This window comes from Zosterops lateralis, assembly GCF_965231275.1.
Source record: "Zosterops lateralis genome assembly, chromosome: 37".
In the NCBI taxonomy this organism is placed as follows: Eukaryota; Metazoa; Chordata; class Aves; order Passeriformes; family Zosteropidae; genus Zosterops; species Zosterops lateralis.
The window spans coordinates 676,592-696,112 of NC_139797.1; the positions used below are offsets into that span (position 1 = coordinate 676,592).

Consider the following 19,521-nt stretch of genomic DNA (forward strand, 5'->3'; position numbering starts at 1 on the left):
AATCCCAAAAAAATCCCCAAAAATTAAAAAAAAAATTGCAAAAAAAATTCCAAAAAAATCCAAAAAAATTCCAAAAAAATTCCAAAAAAATTTCCAAAAAATTCCAAATAAATTCCAAAAAAATCCCCAAAAATTCAAAAAAAAATCCCAAAAAATCCCCCAAAAATCAAAAAAAACCAAAAAAATCCCCAAAAATCAAAAAAAAGCAAAAAAATCTCAAAAAAATCAAAAAAAAATCCCAAAAAAAAATCCCAAAAAATTTCCAAAAAAAAAATTCCAAAAAATTCCAAAAATATCCCCAAAAATCCCAAAAAAATCTCAAAAAAATCTCAAAAAAATCCCCAAAAAAATCCCCAAAAATTCCAAAAAAATCTCAAAAAAATCCCCCCAAAAAATAAAAAAAAATCCCCCAAAAATTCCAAAAAAATCTCCAAAAATTCCAAAAAAATTCCAAAAAAATCCCAAAAAAATCCCAAAAAAATCCCCAAAAAATCTCCCAAAAAATCCAAAAAATCTCCAAAAAATCTCAAAAAAATCAAAAAAAAATCCAAAAAATCTCCCCAAAAAAATCCAAAAAATCTCAAAAAACCCCAAAAAAAATTCCAAAAAAAAATTCCAAAAAATTCCAAAAATATCCCCAAAAATCCCAAAAAAAATCTCAAAAAAATCCCCAAAAAAATCCCAAAAAATTCCAAAAAAATCCCCAAAAATTCCAAAAAAATCTCAAAAAAATCCCCCCAAAAAATAAAAAAAAAATCCCCCAAAAATTCCAAAAAAATCCCCAAAAATTAAAAAAAAAAATCCAAAAAAATTCCAAAAAAAATCTCAAAAAAATCCCCAAAAAAATCCCAAAAAATTCCAAAAAAATCCCCAAAAATCCCAAAAAAATCTCAAAAAAATCCCCAAAAAAATCCCCCAAAAATTCAAAAAAAATCCCCAAAAATTCCAAAAAAATTCCAAAAAAATTCCAAAAAAAATCCAAAAAATCCCAAAAAAAATTCCAAAAAATTCCAAAAAAATCCTAAAAAATTTAAAAATAAAAAATTTAAAAATATTGAAAAAAATGCCCCCCAAATTTACCAAAATCCCCCAAAATTCCCCCAAAAATTCCCCCCCTGACCTTGTTGAGCAGCAGCTCGTCCTGCATTTTCTTCATGTTGGCGATTTCCTCACTCAGAGAGTTCTGGGGGAGAGAAAAAAATGAGAAAATCCCAAAAAAAACCCCCCAAAAATCCCCCCAAAAATCCCCCCCAAAAAAACCAAAAGTCCCTCCCAAAAATCCCGAAAAAAACCCCAAAAAAACCCAAAAAATCCCGAAAAAAACCCCAAAAAAATCTCCAAAAAAACCCAAAAAAACCCCAAAAAAATCCAAAAAAAACCCCCCAAAAAAACCCCCAAAAAATCCCGAAAAAAACCCCAAAAAAACCCCAAAAAAAACCCCCAAAAAAACCCCCAAAAAACCCAAAAAAATCTCCAAAAAATCCCCCCCAAAAAACCCCAAAAAACCCCAAAAAAACCCCAAAAAATCCAAAAAAACCCCAAAAAACCCCAAAAAATCCCGAAAAAAACCCCAAAAAACCCCAAAAAAAACCCAAAAAATCCAAAAAAACCCCAAAAAACCCCAAAAAATCCCGAAAAAAACCCCAAAAAACCCCAAAAAAATCCCCAAAAAAACCCAAAAAATCTCCTAAAAAACCTCCAAAAAAACCCCAAAAATCCCCAAAAAAATCTCCAAAAAAACCCCAAAAAATCCAAAAAAACCCCAAAAAAACCCAAAAAAATCCCCCAAAAACCCCCAAAAAACCCCCCAAAAAACCCCAAAAAACCCCAAAAAATCCCGAAAAAAACCCCAAAAAAACCCCAAAAAACCCCCCAAAAATCCCCAAAAAAATCCCGAAATAAAACCCAAAAAAACCCCAAAAAATCCCGAAAAAAAACCCAAAAAAACCCCAAAAAATCCCCCCCAAAAAACCCCAAAAAATCCCCAAAAATCTCCTCAAAAAACTCCTAAAAAAAAAAAAAAATCAAAAAAATGACCCAAAAACCCCCAAACAAAGAAAAAAAAAATTAAAATAAATCTCAAAAAAAAAAAAAGAAATCCCAAACCACCTAAAAATAATAAAAAAAATCAAAATAATTCCAAAAAAAATCCCCAAAAAAATCCCCAAAAAAATCCCCAAAAAATCCCCCCAAAAAATCAAACAATTTATAAAAAAAATTGCCTCGAAATCCTCCCAAAATCCCCCAAATTCCACCCAAAATTCCCCCAAATTTCTCCCAGGACCCCCCAATTTTTTTCAGAGACCCCTCCCCAAATTTCAGAGACCCCTCCCCAATTTTGGAGACCCCCAAATTTCTCCTCCACCTTCCTCTGGGTGGAACTGGAGCCTTCCCAGACCCCAAAAACTCCCCCAAAATCCCCCCAAAATTTCCCCCAATTTTTTCCCAGGACCCCCCAAATTTTTCAGGGACCCCTCCCCAAATTTCAGAGACCCCTCCCCAATTTTGGGGACCCCCAAATTTCTCCTCCAGGGCCCCCATCCTCTCCTTGAGGTTGAACCTGAACCATTTCAGACCCCCAAAAACTCTCCAAAATCCCCCAAAAATCCCCAAAATTCCCCCAAAATTTCCCCAAATCCCCCCAAAATTCCCCCAAATTTTTCAGAGACCCCTCCCCAAATTCAGGGACCCCCAAATTTCTCCTCCACCTTCCCCATCCTCTCCTTGAGGTGGAACTGGACCCCCCAAATCCCCCCAAAACTCCCCCTGGGACCCCCAAACTTCCCCCAAAATTCCCCAAATTTCCCCCAAAAATCCCCCAAATTTCTCCCAAATTTCTCCCAGGACCCCCCAGATTTTTCAGGGACCCCTCCCCAAATTCCAGGACCCCCAAACCTTCTCCTCCAGGGCTCCCATCCTCTCCTTGAGCTGCAACTGGACCCCCAAACTCCCCCTAAATCCCCCCAAAATCCCCCAAAAATCCTCCAAAATTCCCCCAATTTTTTCAGAGACCCCTCCCCAATTTCAGAGACCCCTCCCCAATTTTGGAGACCCCCAAATTTCTCCTCCACCTTCCTCTGGGTGGAACTGGAGCCTTCCCAGACCCCAAAAACTCCCCGAAAATCCCCCCAAAATTCCTCAAAAACCCCCAAAATCCCCCAAAATCCCCCCAAAACCCCCCAAAATCCCCCCAAATTTTTCAGAGACCCCTCCCCAAATTCCAGGACCCCCAAACCTTCTCCTCGAGGGCGCCCATCCTCTCCTTGAGGTGCAGCTGGAGCCTCTCGTTGCTCTCGCTCAGGAGTCTGTCCACGGTCTCCGAGAGTCTCTTGTTGTGCTCGTCGTTCATTTTCTCTCTTTGTCTGGCCTGGGAAAATAAAAAAATCCAAAGTTTAAATCAAAATTCAATAAAATTTAGGACATTTTAGGACATTTGGTGACATTTGGTGACATTTGGGGACATTGGGGGGTCCCACCCTCTGCAGCTCCTGGTTCTTCTCCTGCAGTTGGGCCTCGAGCTGCCGGAGCCGCTCCTCGAAATTCCCGTGACGCTCCTCGGCCTGGGGACAGCGGGGACATTAATGGGGACACTGGGGACATTGGGGGACATTGGGGACACTGGGGACACTGGGGACACTGGGGACAGTGGGGACATTGGGGACAGTGGGGACACAGGGGACACTGGGGACATGGGGGACAGTGGGGACATTGGGGACATTGGGGACATTGGGGACACTGGGGACAGTGGGGACATTGGGGACAGTGGGGACATCGGGGACATTGGGGACAGTGGGGACAGTGGGGACAGTGGGGACAGTGGGGACACTGGGGACAGTGGGGACATTGGGGACAGTGGGGACATCGGGGACATTGGGGACAGTGGGGACAGTGGGGACAGTGGGGACATTTGGGGACATTGGGGACAGTGGGGACATTGGGGACAGTGGGGACATTGGGGACACTGGGGACATTGGGGACAGTGGGGACACTGGGGACATTGGGATAGATGGACACAAACTCCCCCAAACTCCCCCAAATGCCTCCCAAGACCCCCCAAATTCCCTCAAATCCCCCTCAAGACCCCCCAAATCCCTCTCAGGACCCCCCAAACCCCCCAGGGACCCCCCAAATTCTCCCCAAATTCCCCCAAATTCCCTTAAATCCCCCTTAAGACCCCCTAACCCCCCCAGAACTCCTCAGGACCCCCTCAAGACCCCCCAAATCCTCCCCAGGACCCCCCAAATTCCCCCAAAACTCCCCCAAAACTCCCCCAAACCTCTCCCAGGACCCCCCAAATCCCCCCAAACTCCCCCAAATCCCCCTTAAGACCCCCCAAAAACTCCCCCAAATCCCCTCAAATCCCCTTTAAGACCCTCCTAAATCCTTGTCAGAACCCCCCAAATCCCTCCCAGGACCCCCCAAATCCCTCTCAGGACCCCACAAAACCCCCCCAGGACCCCCCATATCCCCCCAGGACCCCCCAAATCCCCCCCAAGACCCCCCAAATCCCCCCCAGGACCCCCTCAAGACCCCCCAAATCCCCCCCAGGACCCCCAAAACCCCCCCAAATACCCCCCAAATTCCCTCAAATCCCCCTTAAGACCGCCCCAAACCCTCCCAAACTCCCCCAAATCCCTCTCGAGACCCCCAAAAACTCCCCCTAAATCCCCCAGACCCCTTCAGGACCCCCCAAACCCCCCAGGCCGCCCCCAGCCCCACCTTGGTGAGGGCAGCCACCCTCTGTGCCAGCTGGGCCTCGATCTCGGGCAGCGTCTCGGCCTTTTGCAGCGTCAGCTGGAGCTTGGCCTTGGCGTCCTCCAGCCACTCCTGCAGCTGCCGGCCCTTCTCCTCGCTCTGGGGACAGTTGGGGACACGGGGGACAATTGGGGACACTGGGGACATTGGGGGGATTCAGGGGATTGGGGACACTGGGGACAGTGGGGACATTGGGGACATTGAGGGTGTTGGGGACATTGGGGACATGAAACGTCCTCCAGCCACTCCTGCAGCTGCCGGCCCTTCTCCTCGCTCTGGGGACACGGGGGACATTGGGGACATCGGGGGGATTGGGGACATCGAGGGGATTCGGGGGATTGGGGACATTGGGGACACGGGGGACATTGGGGACATTGGGGACATCGGGGACATTGGGGACATTGGGGACATCAGGCATCCTCCAGCCACTCCTGCAGCTGCCGGCCCTTCTCCTCGCTCTGGGGACAGTTGGGACACAGGGGACAATTGGGGACATCGGGGACATTGGGGGCATCGGGGGGATTGGGGGCATTGGGGACATTGGGGACATTGGGGACATCGGGGATTCAGGGGATTGGGGACATTTGGGGTATTGGGGGACATTGGGGACATCAGGAGTTCTCCAGCCACTCCTGCAACTCCTCCTCACTCTGGGGACACTGGGGACACTGGGGACATCGGGGACATTGGGGACATTGGGGACATTGGGGACATCGGGGACATCGGGGACATTGGGGACATTGGGGACAGTGGGGACAAGGATGGGCGGGTGTGGATGTGGGGACATGGGGACATCAGGGGACAGGGGGTGTGGAGGGGACGTCAATTGGTGTGTCCTCAGGTGTGCCCAGGTGTGTCCCAGGTGTGTCCCCAGGTGTCCCCAGGTGTCCCCAGGTGTGTCCCAGGTGTGTCCCCAGGTGTCCCCAGGTGTCCCCAGGTGTGTCCCAGGTGTGTCCCCAGGTGTGTCCCCAGGTGTGTCCCCAGGTGTGCCCAGGTGTCCCCAGGTGTCCCAGGTGTGTCCCCAGGTGTGTCCCCTCTATCACAGGTGTGTCCCCAGGTGTGTCCCCAGGTGTCCCCAGGTGTCCCCAGGTGTCCCAGGTGTGTCCCCAGGTGTGTCACCTGTCTGTACAGGGACTCCTTGCTGGCCAGCTCGTTCTCCAGGCGGTCGTTGGCGTCGTGCAGGGACGTGGCCTCGCGTTGGGCGCTCAGGTAGCGCCGCTCCAGCGTCGTGATCCGCTCCTCCATGTCCTCCCGCTGCGCCAGCGCCTGCCACACACAGGGGACATTGGGGGACACTGGGGACATTGGGGACATTGGGGACAGTGGGGACATTGGGGACAGTGGGGACAGTGGGGGACACTGGGGACATTGGGGAGATTGGGGACATTTGGGGATGTTGGGGTCATTGGGGGACATTGGGAACACTGGGGACGTCAGGGACAGTGGGGACATTTGGGGACATTTGGGGACATCAAAGGCATTGGGGACATTGGGGTCGTTGGGGACATCAGGGACACTGGGGACATTGGGGACACTGGGGACAGTGGAGATGTTGGGGACATTGGGGACATTGGGGACATTGGGGACATTGGGGACACTGGGGACATTGGGGATATTTGGGGTGTTGGGGACATTTGGGGACATCAGGGATATCAGGGACATTTGGGGACATCAAAGGCATTGGGGACATCGGGGATGTTGGGGACATTTGGGACATTGGGGACATTGGGACAGCCATTCCCTCCCAGTTTGGGTTAAACCCTCCCAGTTTGATGCCGTTTTTTTCCAGTTTTCCCCATTTTAAAGCCATTTTTTCCCATTTTTTCCCATTTTTTCCCATTTTTTTTCCCATTTTTCCCCATTTTCCCCCATTTTCCCCGTTCTCACCTCCTTGAGGTCCCTCTGGAGCTTCGCCCCGGCCTCGTGTGCCCGGGCCAGTTCCCTCTGGGCCGCGCTGGCCTCGTCCTGCAGCCGCCCCAGCTGCCGGCACAGGGCGGCCACGCGCTGCCGGCCCAGCGACGCCTCCAGCTCGGCCTCCCGCCGGCGCTCGGGGCTGGCCTGGGGGCGAGTGACCGCTGACCACTGACCACTGACCACTGACCACTGACCACACTGACCATTGATCCACTGTGACCCCACTGAGCCCCATAAACCTTGACCCCAAAGTCACTGTGACCCCAATGTCACTGCCGGCCCAGCGACGCCTCCAGCTCGGCCTCCCGCCGGCGCTCGGGGCTGGCCTGGGGGCGAGTGACCACTGACCACTGACCACTGACCCCACTGACCACTGACCATTGGCCCCACTGACCATTGACCCCACTGAGCCCCATAAACCCTGACCCCAATGTCACTGTGACCCCAATGTCACTGCCGGCCCAGGGACGCCTCCAGCTCGGCCTCCCGCCGGCGTTCCGGGCTGGCCTGGGGGCGAGTGACCACTGACCACTGACCACTGACCACTGACCACAGTGACCCCACTGACCATTGACCACAGTGACCCCACTGACCCCACTGAGCCCCCTGAGCCCATTGACCCCATTGAACCCACTGACCCCTGACCCCAATGTCACTGCCGGCCCAGGGACGCCTCCAGCTCGGCCTCCCGCCGGCGCTCCGGGCTGGCCTGGGGGCGAGTGACCACTGACCACTGACCATTGACCCCACTGACCAGTGACCACAGTGACCATTGACCACAGTGAGCCCCATAAACCCTGACCCCAAAGTCACTGTGACCCCAATGTCACTGCCGGCCCAGGGACGCCTCCAGCTCGGCCTCCCGCCGCCGCTCGGGGCTGGCCTGGGGGCGAGTGACCGCTGACCACTGACCACTGACCACTGACCACAGTGACCCCACTGACCCCACTGAGCCCCCTGAGCCCATTGACCCCTCTGACCCCACTGACCCCACTGACCCCACTGACCCCACTGACCCCACTGACCCCATGACCTTTGGTCCCCCTGAGGTGACCTCTGTGACCGCCCTTGACCCCATAACCTCTGACCCCATGACCCTCCCAGTGACCCCATGACCCCCCACTGTCCCCTGATGTCCCCTCAATGTCCCCTCAGTGTCCTCCCATTGTCCCCTCACTGTCCACTCATTGTCCCCACTGTCCACTCAGTGTCCCCTCAGTGTCCCCTCAGTGTCCCCTCAGTGTCCCCTCACTGTCCCCTCAGTGTCCTCTCAGTGTCCCCTCAGTGTCCCCCCATTGTCCCCCCGTTGTCCCCATTGTCCCCATTGTCCCCGTACCGCGCTGTCCCCGTCGGTGGCCGTGTCCTCCAGGCCCGAGCGGCGCCGGGACAGCTGTTCCCGCAGGGACAGCGACTGTGGGGACAGGGACAGTGTCACCCCTGGGGACAGGGACAGGGGACAGGGACAGTGTCACCCCTGGGGACAGGGACAGCTGTTCCCGCAGGGACAGCGACTGTGGGGACATGGAGACAGTGTCACCATAGGGACAGGGACAGTGTCACCCCTGGGGACAGGGACAGGGACAGCTGTTCCCTCAGGGACAGGGACTGTGGGGACATGGGGACAGTGTCACCCCTGGGGACGGGGACAGTGTCACCCCTGGGGACAGGGACAGTGTCACCTCTGGGGACAGGGACAGGGACAGCTGTTCCCGCAGGGACAGGGACTGTGGGGACATGGGGACAGTGTCACCCCTGGGGACAGGGACAGTGTCACCCCTGGGGACAGGGACAGTGTCACCACAGGGACAGGGACTGTGGGGACATGGGGACAGTGTCACCCCTGGGGACAGGGACAGTGTCACCACAGGGACAGGGACTGTGGGGACATGGGGACAGTGTCACCCCTGGGGACAGGGACAGGGGACAGGGACAGTGTCACCCCTGGGGACAGGGACAGGGACAGCTGTTCCCTCAGGGACAGGGACTGTGGGGACATGGGGACAGTGTCACCATAGGGGACAGTGTCACCCCTGGGGACAGGGACAGTGTCACCCCTGGGGACAGGGACAGTGTCACCACAGGGACAGGGACAGGGACAGCTGTTCCCACAGGGACAGCGACTGTGGGGACACGGGGACAGGGACAGTGTCACCATAGGGACAGGGACAGGGACAGTGTCACCCCTGGGGACAGCTGTTCCCTCAGGGAAAGGGACTGTGGGGACATGGGGACAGTGTCACCACAGGGACAGGGACAGCTGTTCCCGCAGGGACAGGGACTGTGGGGACATGGGGACAGGGACAGTGTCACCATAGGGGACAGTGTCATCCCTGGGGACGGGGACAGGGACAGGTGTCACCCCTGGGGACAGGTGTCACCTCTCAGAGCACACAGGGGACAGGGGACAGGTGTCACCCCCAGGGGACAGGGACACAATGTCACCCTCCAAAGGGTGCCACAGGTGTCACCCACCCTCGGGTGTCACCCACCCCGGTGCCACCCCCCCAGGTGTCCCCAGGTGTCCCCTGGCTGTCACCTCCTGGTTGGACACCTCCAGCTCCTCCTCCAGCACGGCCACGCGCTCCAGGGCCACCCGCAGCCGCTCCCGCACCTGGGGGGACAGGGGACACACAGGTGACACCCAGGTGACATCAGAACCCCCCCAGGAATGTCCCCAGGGCCACCCGCAGCCGCTCCCGCACCTGGGGGGACACACAGGTGACACTGAGGGGACACCGGGGGGACACCAGAGCCACCCCAGGGATGTCCCCAGGGCCACCCGTGTCACCTCAAAATCCCCCTGAGACTCCTTGGGGACACCCCAGGAACCCTTGGGGACACCCCAGGGACACTCAGGACACCCTTGAAGGTCACCAGGTGTGACCAGGTGTCACCAGGTCACTCCAGAAGCCCCTGAGACCCCCCCAGGAGTCCCCAAGACCCCCCAGGTCACCCCAGGGACCCTCCTGAGTCCCACCAGGTGCCACCAGGTCCCACCTGGGACCTTCAGGTGCCACCAGGTCACCCTGAAACCCCCCAAAATCCCCCCAAACCACCCAGGACTCCCCAAAACTCCCTGGGGACCCCCCAAGACCCCTCAGGGACCCCCCAAAAACCCTTCAGGGACCTCTCCAAGACCCCCCAGGTCACCCCAGGACCCTCCCGAGTCCCCTTTGGGTCCCACCAGGTGCCACCAGGTCACCCTGAAACCCCCCAAAATCCCCCCCAAAACCACCCAGGACCCCCCCAGGACCCCCCAAAACCCCCCAGGGACCCCCCAAACCTTCTCATCGAGGGCCTTGTGGTGCTCGAAGAGGGACTTGAGGGCCTTGAGCACCTCGACCTCGGAGGAGACCCCGGCCGGGGACTGGGCCTGGCGCTTGACCACGGTCATCCGCAGTGACCGCTCGTGCCGCGACACCAGGTGCTCCAGGTGCTCCAGCAGCAGCTGGGGACACATTGGGGACATTTGGGGACATTGGGGACAGTGGGGACATTGGGGACATTGGAGGTGTTAGGGGCATTGGGGGCATTGGGGACACTGGGGACATTGGGGACATTGGGGGGTATTGGGGACATTGGGGGACATTGGGGACATTGGGGACATTGGGGACATTGGAGGTGTTAGGGGCATTGGGGACATTGGGGACATTGGGGACATTGGGGACAGTGACCACGGTCATCCGGAGTGACCGCTCGTGCCGCGACACCAGGTGCTCCAGGTGCTCCAGCAGCAGCTGGGGACACATTGGGGACATTTGGGGACATTGGGGACAGTGGGGACATTGGGGACATTGGAGGTGTTAGGGGCATTGGGGGCATTGGGGACACTGGGGACATTGGGGACATTGGGGGGTATTGGGGACATTGGGGGACATTGGGGACATTGGGGACATTGGGGACATTGGAGGTGTTAGGGGCATTGGGGACATTGGGGACATTTGGGGACACTGGGGACAGCAGGGACATTGGGGACATTGGGGGACATTGGGGACATTGGGGACAGTGGGGACATTGGGGACAGTGGGGACAGTGGGGACATTGGGGACATTGGGGACATTAGTGGGGACAGTGGGGACATTGGGGACATTGGGGACATTGGGGACAGTGGGGACACTGGGGACACTGGGGACATTAGTGGGGACATTGGGGACATTGGGGACATTGGGGACATTGGAGACATTTGGGGACATTTGGGGGATATTCGGGACATTGGGGACATTGGGGACACCAGGTGCCAAGTGTCACATGCCAGGTGGCAGGTGCCACACAGGTGCCACACAGGTATCCTAGGTGACACTCAGGTGACACACAGGTGACACTCAAGTGACAGATAACACATGGGGACAGGTGCCCCTCAGGTGCCCCCCAGGTGACAGGTGACACACAGGTAACAGGTGACACACAGGTGACACTCAGGTGCCCCTCAGGTGCCCCCCAGGTGACACAGAGATGACACTCAGGTGACACTCAGGTGATGCTCAGGTGACACAGGTGACACACAGGTGACACTCAGGTGACACACAGGTAACAGGTGACACACAGGTGACACAGGTGACATACAGGTGCCCCCCAGGTGACAAGTGACACACAGGTGACACACAGGTGCCCCCCAGGTGACACAGGTGACACAGGTGACACTCAGGTGACACATAGGTGACACTCAGGTGACACTCAGGTGACACTCAGGTGACAGGTGCACCAGGTACCACACAAGTGACACACAGGTGCCCCCGAAGTGACACAGAGGTGACACTCAGGCGATGCTCAGGTGGCACAGGTGCCCCCCAGGTGACACAGAGGTGACACACAGGTGACACAGGTGACACACAGGTGCCCCTCAGGTGTTTCAGGTGCTCACCCGGGTGTTGTTGCGCTCGGCCTTGAGCTCGGCGATCTCCTCCTCGCGCTCCAGGAGCTGCTCCCGGCACAGGTTCAGCTCCTTGGTCAGCGCCGCCAGCTCCTGGGACATTGGGGACATTGGGGGGATTGGGGACAGTGGGGACAGTGGGGACATCGGGGACATCAGGGATGTTGGGGACATTGGGGACATTGGGGACATTGGGGACATTGAGGACAGTGGGGGGATTGGGGGGATTGGGGACAGCGGGGACAGCAGGGACAGGGAGACATTGGGGACATTGGGGACAGGGGGGACAGTGGGGACAGTGGGGACATTGGGGTCGTTGGGGTCATTGGGGTCATGGGGACATTGGAGACATTTGGGTCATTGGGGACACGAGGACATTGGGGACATTGGGGACATTGTGGTCATTGGGGTCATGGGGACATGGGGACACAAGCATGGAGGGACACAGGGACAGGGGACACATGAGGGGACATGAGGGGACACAAGGGGACAGGTGAGCCACGCCCTCAAACAAGCCACGCCCCCTTAGCGCCACCACAATCCCACTGTGACCCCGCCCCCTGTGCTGACCACACCCATATATTGACCACGCCCACTTTGGCCACACCCCTCACACCTGGCCCTGACCACGCCCAGTTTAGCCCCACCCCCCTCATTGGCCACGCCCCAAAAATTTTCCACACCTGGTCACACCTGAGCTGTGCTCACCTGTTCTGTTCATTCTCCCCTTAACCCCGCCCACTCTGACCACACCCCCTTTAACCACGCCCCTTTCATAGACCACGGCCTTCACACCTGGTCACACCTCACCTGTGCTCACCTGCCCAACCCCTTTCCCTGCCCCTCCCTGACCACACCCAGGTTAACCCCGCCCCTGAGCGGTGCCACACCTGGTTTAACCCTTCCCCTGCTGTACCACACCTGGTTTAAACCATCCACAGCCGCTCCACACCTGGTTTAACCCATCCACACCTGGTTTAACCCTTCTCCTGCCACACCACACCTGGTTTAACCCCTCCTCTGCTGCTCCACACCTGGTTTAACCCATCCAAACCTGGTCTAACCCCTTCAACTCTGGTTTAACTCCTCCACACCTGGTTTAACCCCTCCACACCTGGTTTAACCCTTCCCCTGACACTCTACACCTGGTCTGACCCCTCCACACCTGATTTAACCCCTCCCCAAGTGATCCACACCTGGTCTAACCCCTCCCGAGCCCCTCCACACCTGGTTTACCCCCTCCACACCTGGTCTAACCCCTCCATAGCCACACCACACCTGGTTTAACCCCTCCTCTGCCACACCACACCTGGTTTACCCCCTCCCCAGCCCCTCCCCAGCCACACCACACCTGGTTTAACCCCACCTCTGCCACACCACACCTGGTTTAACCCCTCCCCAGCCCCTCCACACCTGATTTAACCCCTCCCCAAGTGATCCACACCTGGTTTAACCCCTCCCCAGCCCCTCCCCAGCCATACCACACCTGGTTTACCCCCTCACCTGCGGCAGGGCGCTGTTGAGCTGCCTCTGCAGCAGGTCCCTCTCGTGGGCCAGGTCCCGCAGGCGCAGGTGAGCCGTGGCCAGCCCCTCCTGCGTGTCCCGCAGCGTCTCCAGCAGCCGCTCGCGCTCCCGCAGCATCTGCACCATCAGCTGCTCCAGCCCCGGCTCCTCCGGGGGGCCCGAGCCCCGCCGGGGGTCCTCGCTGATGGTGGGCAGCACCTCGCACATCATCCTGGCGCACCTGGGCGCACCTGGGCGCACCTGGGTTCACCTGAAGGAACATGGAAAGGGATTGGTATCAATAGGTGATCCAACCTTGGGTGTTCTGGGGGTCCTGAGTCATCCTGAGGGTCCTCGCTGATGGTGGGCAGCACCTGGCACATCATCCTGACACACCTGGGCACACCTGGGCGCACCTGGAGACACCTGGAGACACCTGGAGGGATATAGAATGGGATTGACGTCAGTAGCGGATCCAGGCCTGGATGATCTGGGGGTCCTGAGCCACCCTGGGGGTCCTGAGCTACTCTGGGGGTCCTCACTGATGGTGGGCAGCACCTGGCACATCATCCTGGCGCACCTGGGCGCACCTGGGCGCACCTGGGGGAAAAAAGAATGGGATTGGAATCAATAGGTGATCCAGCCCTGGATGTTCTGGGGGTCCTGAGCCATCCTGAGGGTCCTGGCTGATGGTGGGCAGCATCTCCCACATCATCCTGGCGCACCTGGGCGCACCTGGAGACACCTGGGTGCACCTGGGGGGGAAAGGGATAGCATTACAATGTGGGGTGATCCAGTACTGAACAATTTTGGGGGTCCTGACCCATTTTGGGGGTCCTGAGCTACTCTAGGGGTCCGCACTGATGGTGGGCAGCACCTGGCACATCATCCTGACGCACCTGGGTGCACCTGGAGACACCTGGAGACACCTGGGGGAATATAGAATGAGATTGATGTCAGTAGCTGATCCAGGCCTGGATGATCTGGGGATCCTGCCTGATGGTGGGCAGCACCTGGCACATCATCCTGACGCACCTGGGCGCACCTGTGACCACCTGGATACACCTGGATGCACACCTGTAACACACCTGGACACACCTGTGACCACCTGAACACACCTGAGCACACCTGGATACACTTGGACACACCTGGGCACACACCTGTAACATACCTGGGCACACCTGGACACACACCTGGATACACCTGGGGCACACCTGGACACACCTGGGGCACACCTGGACACACCTGGGCACACCTGGACACACCTGGGCATATCTGGATACACCTGAGCACACACCTGTAACACACCTGAGCACACACCTGTAACACACCTGAGCACACACCTGGGCACACCTGGATACACCTGGAGCACACCTGGGCACACACCTGTAACACACCTGAGCACACACCTGGGCACACCTGGATACACCTGGACACACCTGGGCACACACCTGTAACACACCTGGACACACCTGGACACACCTGAGCACACCTGTGACCACCTGGATACACCTGGGGTACATCTGGATACACCTGGGCACACACCTGTAGCAGACCTGGGTGCACCTGGACACACCTGTAACACACCCAGGCACACCTGTGACCACTTGGATACATCTGGGCACACCTGGATACACCTAGGCACACACCTGTAACACACCTGGGTGCACCTGGAGACACCTGGGGACACCTGGGCACACCTGGATACACCTGGACACACCTGTAACACACCTGGGCACACACCTGAGCATACCAGGCCCACCTGGGCACACACCTGTAACACACCTGGGTGCACCTGGACACACCTGGATACACCTGGGGCACACCTGTAACACACCTGGGCACACCTGGGGACACCTGTAACACACCTGGGCACACCTGAGCACACCTGAACACACACCTGTAACACACCTGAGCACACCTGGACACACCTGGACCAGCTCCCTGCTGGTCCCCAACACCTGGGAACCCCCCAAAATTCTTGAGGGGGTGTGGGGAGGGTCTGTGAACACCTGGGTGCCCTCAGGTGTGAGGGGGGTCCCCAGAGTGGGGGGAACTGGGGGATACTGGGATGAACTGGGGGGAACTGGGATGGACTGGGGGGCACTGGGATGGACTGGGGGGGTACTGGGATGGACTGGGAGGGAACTGGGATGGAACTGGGGGATACTGGGATGAACTGGGATGGCATTGGGGGATACTGGGATGAACTGGGGATCACTGGGATGAACTGGGAGTGTATTGGGATGAACTGGGGGGATACTGGAATGGAATTGGAGGGTACTGGGATGAACTGGGATGAACTGGGATGGAGCGGGGGGAACTGGGATGGACTGGGGAGCACTGGGGGCACTGGGATGGACTGGGGGGAACTGGGATGGACTGGGGGATACTGGGATGAAATGGGGGGGTACTGGGATGGAATGCAGGATACCGGGATGGAACTGGGGATACTGGGATGAACTGGGAGGGCACTGGGATGAACTGGAGGGGTACTGGAATGGAATGGGGGAAACTGGGGGGGGGGTACTGGGGGAAATGGGAAGTACTGGGAGGCACTGGGATGGACTGGGATGGCATTGGGGGATACTGGGATGGACTGGGGGACACTGGGATGGACTGTGGGGTACTGGGATGGAATGGGGGGCACTGGGATGAATTGGGGGGCACTGGGATGAACTGGGATGGAACAGGGGGGATACTGGGGTGAACTGGGGGAAACTGAGATGGACCGAGGATGAACTGGGATGGACTGGGGGGTACTGGAAGGTAGTGGGATGGACTGGGAGGGAACTGGGATGAACTGGGATGGAATGGGGGGAACTGGGATAGACTGGCGGATACTGGGATGGACTGGGGGGTACTGGGGTAAACTGGGGGGGGGGTACTGGGATGGACTGGGATGAACTGGGATGAACTGGGGGATACTGGGATGAACTGGGGGAGCACTGGGATGAACTGGGGGGTGCTGGGATGTGGACTGGGGGGCACTGGGATGAAATGGGAGCATTGGGATGAAATGGGGGAACTGGGGGACACTGGGATGGACTGGGGGATACTGGGATGGACTGGGGGATACTGGCATGAACTAGGAGGTACTGGGATGAACTGGGGGATACTGGGATGGAACTGGGGGATACTGGGATGGAACTGGGGGGTACTGGGATGAACTGGGGGGAACTGGGATGGACTGGGGGGGTACTGGGATGAACTGGGGGGCACTGGGAGGTACTGGGATGGACTGGGGGATACTGGGATGGAACTGGGGGATACTGGGATGGAACTGGGGGGAACTGGGATGGACTGGGGGGGTACTGGGATGAACTGGGGGGCACTGGGAGGTACTGGGATGGACTGGGATGGACTAGGGGGGTACTGGGATGGAATGGGGGATACTGGAATGGAATTGGGGGATACTGGGGTGAACTGGGCTGAACTGGGCTGAACTGGGAGGCCCTGGGGCCTGCAGGGTTCAATGGGGGCAGTTCCAGGTGGGATGAAATGGGTTCACCTGTAGGGTGAGCTGGGGGTGGGGAGGGGGTCGGGATTGGGATCCCAGATTTGGGAGGGGGCCGGAATGGGGATGGGATGGGATGGGATGGGATGGGATGGGATGGGATGGGATGGGGGGGCCGGGATTAGGATTGGGATGGAGATCCCAGAATTGGGATGGGGTCAGGATGGGGATTGGGATGGGATTGGGATGGGGGGCCAGGATGGGGTCAGGATGCAGGTGACAGGTTTGGGATGGGGCCGGGATTGGGATGGGGATGGGATTGGGATGGGGGGGTCAGAATGGGATTGGGGTCAGGACGGGGATGGGGGGGTCAGGATTAGGATTGGGATTGGGGTGGGGGGGTCTGGATGGGGTCAGGATCCAGGTGACAGGTTTGGGATGGGGCCGGGATGAGGATTGGGATGGGGATGGGATTGGGATGGGGGGGATCAGGATGGGATTGGGGTCAGGATGGGGTCAGGATGGGGATTGGGATGGGATTGGGACGGGGTCAGGATGCAGGTGACAGGTTTGGGATGGGGCCGGGATTGGGATGGGGGGGGTCAGAATGGGATTGGGGTCAGGACGGGGATGGGGGGGTCAGGATGCAGGGGACAGGTTTGGGATGGGGATTGGGATGGGGCTGAGATTGGGATGGGGGGGGTCAGGATGGGATTGAGGTCAGGATGGGATCAGGATCCGGGTGACAGATTTGGGATGGGGTCAGGATAGAGGTTGAGGGACTGGGGATAGGGCTGGGATTGGGATGGGGGGACCAGGATGGGGTCAGGATTGGGATGGGGGTGCCAGGATCAGGATCAGGATGGGGATGGCAGGGCCGGGATGGGGTCAGGATCTGGATGCCACATTTGGGATGGGGATGGGGGGCCGGGATGGAGATACCAGGTTTGGGATGGGGATGGAGTCGGGATGGGGATGGCAGGGCCGGGATTGGGGTTGGGACTGGGATGGAGGGGGTCAGGATTGGGGTCAGGATGAGGATGGCGGGGCCGGGATTCAGATCCCAAATTTGGGATGAGGTCGGGACTGGGATGGAGGGGGTCAGGATTGGGGTCGGGATGGGGATGGCAGGCCCGGGATGGGGTCGGGATGTCAGAGGTGGGATGGAGATGCCACATTTGGGATGGAGGGGCCAGGGATGGGATTGGGATTAGGATGGGGATGCCGGGGATGGGGTCGAGATCCAGATCCCAGATTTGGGATGGGGCCAGGATTCCAGTGTCAGATTTGGGATGCGGATGCCGGGGATGGGATGAGGTCGGGATGGGGATGGCAGGGCTGGGATTGGGGTCGGGACTGGGATGGAGGGGTCAGGATTGGGGTCAGGATGAGGATGGCAGGCCCAGCATGGGGCTGGCATGGGGATGGTGAGGTCAGGGATGGGGCCGGGATTCCCATGTCAGATTTGGGATGGGGATGGCAGGGATGGGATGGGGATGGGGATGGTGGGCCCAGGATGGGGTCGGGATGTCGAAGGTGGGATGGAGATGCCAGGGATGGGGTTGGGACTGAGATGCCACATTTGGGATGGAGATGCCGGGGATGGGATTGGGATGGGGATGTCGGTGGTAGGGTCGAGATCCAGATCCCAGATTTGGGATGGGGCCAGGATTCCCATGTCAGATTTGGGATGCGGATGCTGGGGATGGGATGAGATCAGGATGGGGATGGCGGGGCCAGGATTCGGATCCCAAATTTGGGATGGGGTCAGGATGGGGATGACAGGGCCGGGATGGGGTCAGGACTGAGATGCCACATTTGGGATGGGGTCAGGATGGGGATGCTGGATTTGGGATGGAGTTGGGATGCAGGAAGAGGATGCCGGGGTCAGGATGTGGATGGTGGGCCTGGGATGGGGCCGGGATGGAAATGATGCCACATTTGGGATGGGGTCGGGACTGAGATGCCACATTTGGGATGGGGTCAGGATGAGGATGTTGGGGCCGAGGATGGGGTCAGGACAGGGTTGGGGGGGCCAGGATGGGGTCAGGATGGGGATGTCAGAGGTGGGATGCGGATGAGGGGCCTGGGGATGGGGTCAGGATGGAGAAGGGGGGCTGAGATGGGAATATCAGATTTGGGATGGGGTCGGGATGGAGAGGCCACATTTGGGATGGGGTCGGGATGGGGAAGGTGGGCCTGGGGATGGGGCCAGGATGGGGATGGGGATGCCGGGGATGGGGTCGGGATGGGGTTGGGGGGCCAGGATGGGGTCGGGATGGAGAGGCCAGATTTGGGATGGGGATGGGGGGTTTGGGATGGGGATGGGGGGGCCGGGATGGGGATTGGGATGGAGAAGGGGGGGCTGAGATGGGAATATCAGATTTGGGATGGGGTCGGGATGGGGATGGTGGGGCCGGGATGGGGATGGCGGGGCCGGGATGGGGATTGGGATGCGGATGCCGGATTTAGGATGCGGATGCCGGGGCTGCGGTGGGCTCAGGATGCGGATGCCGGTTTTGGGATGCAGATGCCACATTCAGGATGCAGATGCCACATTTGGGATGCGGCTGCCGGGTTTGGGATGCGGATGCCGGGTTTGGGATGGGATGGGGATGCGGCTGCCGGCAGCGGGCTGGGGGTCCCGGGGGGCTCCCGGGGGGCTCCCGGGGGGGCTCCGGGCCCTGCTCTCACCTGTGCTCCGAGCGGCGCTGCGGCAGCTCCGGCGGAGGGAGGCGGCCCGGCGGGGAGGGGGGGCCCCGGGCTGGGGGGGGGGGGTCGCCGCCCGTCGCCCCCGCGCCCGTTCAGGCCCCCAGCGCGCCCCGGGCCCGCCCGAGCCCCGCGGCCGCCGCCCGCCCCCCCCCCGGGTACCGACCCCCCCCCGGCCGGCCCCGCGAAACGCTGCGCGGGCCCTTTAAGAGCCGCGCTGATTGACGGCGCCGCCGGCCAATGGGAGCGCGCCCCGAGGCCCCGGCGGCGCTCAGGCCCCGCCCCCGCGGCGGGTGGGGGAGGGGGGCGTGGC

The 19,521-nt window shown here is 58.0% G+C and overlaps 1 protein-coding gene across 1 annotated transcript in view; it reads right to left on the reverse strand.

Annotated features, from left to right (window-relative positions):
• PPFIA3 (PTPRF interacting protein alpha 3) overlaps positions 1-13,273 on the reverse strand; it is a gene marked incomplete at both ends in the record, with an annotated part of 46,054 nt that extends 32,781 nt beyond the window's left edge. Inside the window, 12 exons of the mRNA XM_083882127.1 lie at positions 1,121-1,183; positions 3,236-3,367; positions 3,477-3,560; positions 4,720-4,854; positions 5,875-6,021; positions 6,643-6,882; positions 7,434-7,466; positions 8,006-8,080; positions 9,206-9,280; positions 9,953-10,117; positions 11,531-11,632; positions 13,043-13,273. Of these exons, the coding sequence (XP_083738253.1) occupies positions 1,121-1,183; positions 3,236-3,367; positions 3,477-3,560; positions 4,720-4,854; positions 5,875-6,021; positions 6,643-6,882; positions 7,434-7,466; positions 8,006-8,080; positions 9,206-9,280; positions 9,953-10,117; positions 11,531-11,632; positions 13,043-13,273 (1,482 nt within the window). The remainder of the gene's footprint in view (positions 1-1,120; positions 1,184-3,235; positions 3,368-3,476; positions 3,561-4,719; positions 4,855-5,874; positions 6,022-6,642; positions 6,883-7,433; positions 7,467-8,005; positions 8,081-9,205; positions 9,281-9,952; positions 10,118-11,530; positions 11,633-13,042) is intronic.
• Between the last annotated feature and the right edge of the window lie 6,248 nt (positions 13,274-19,521).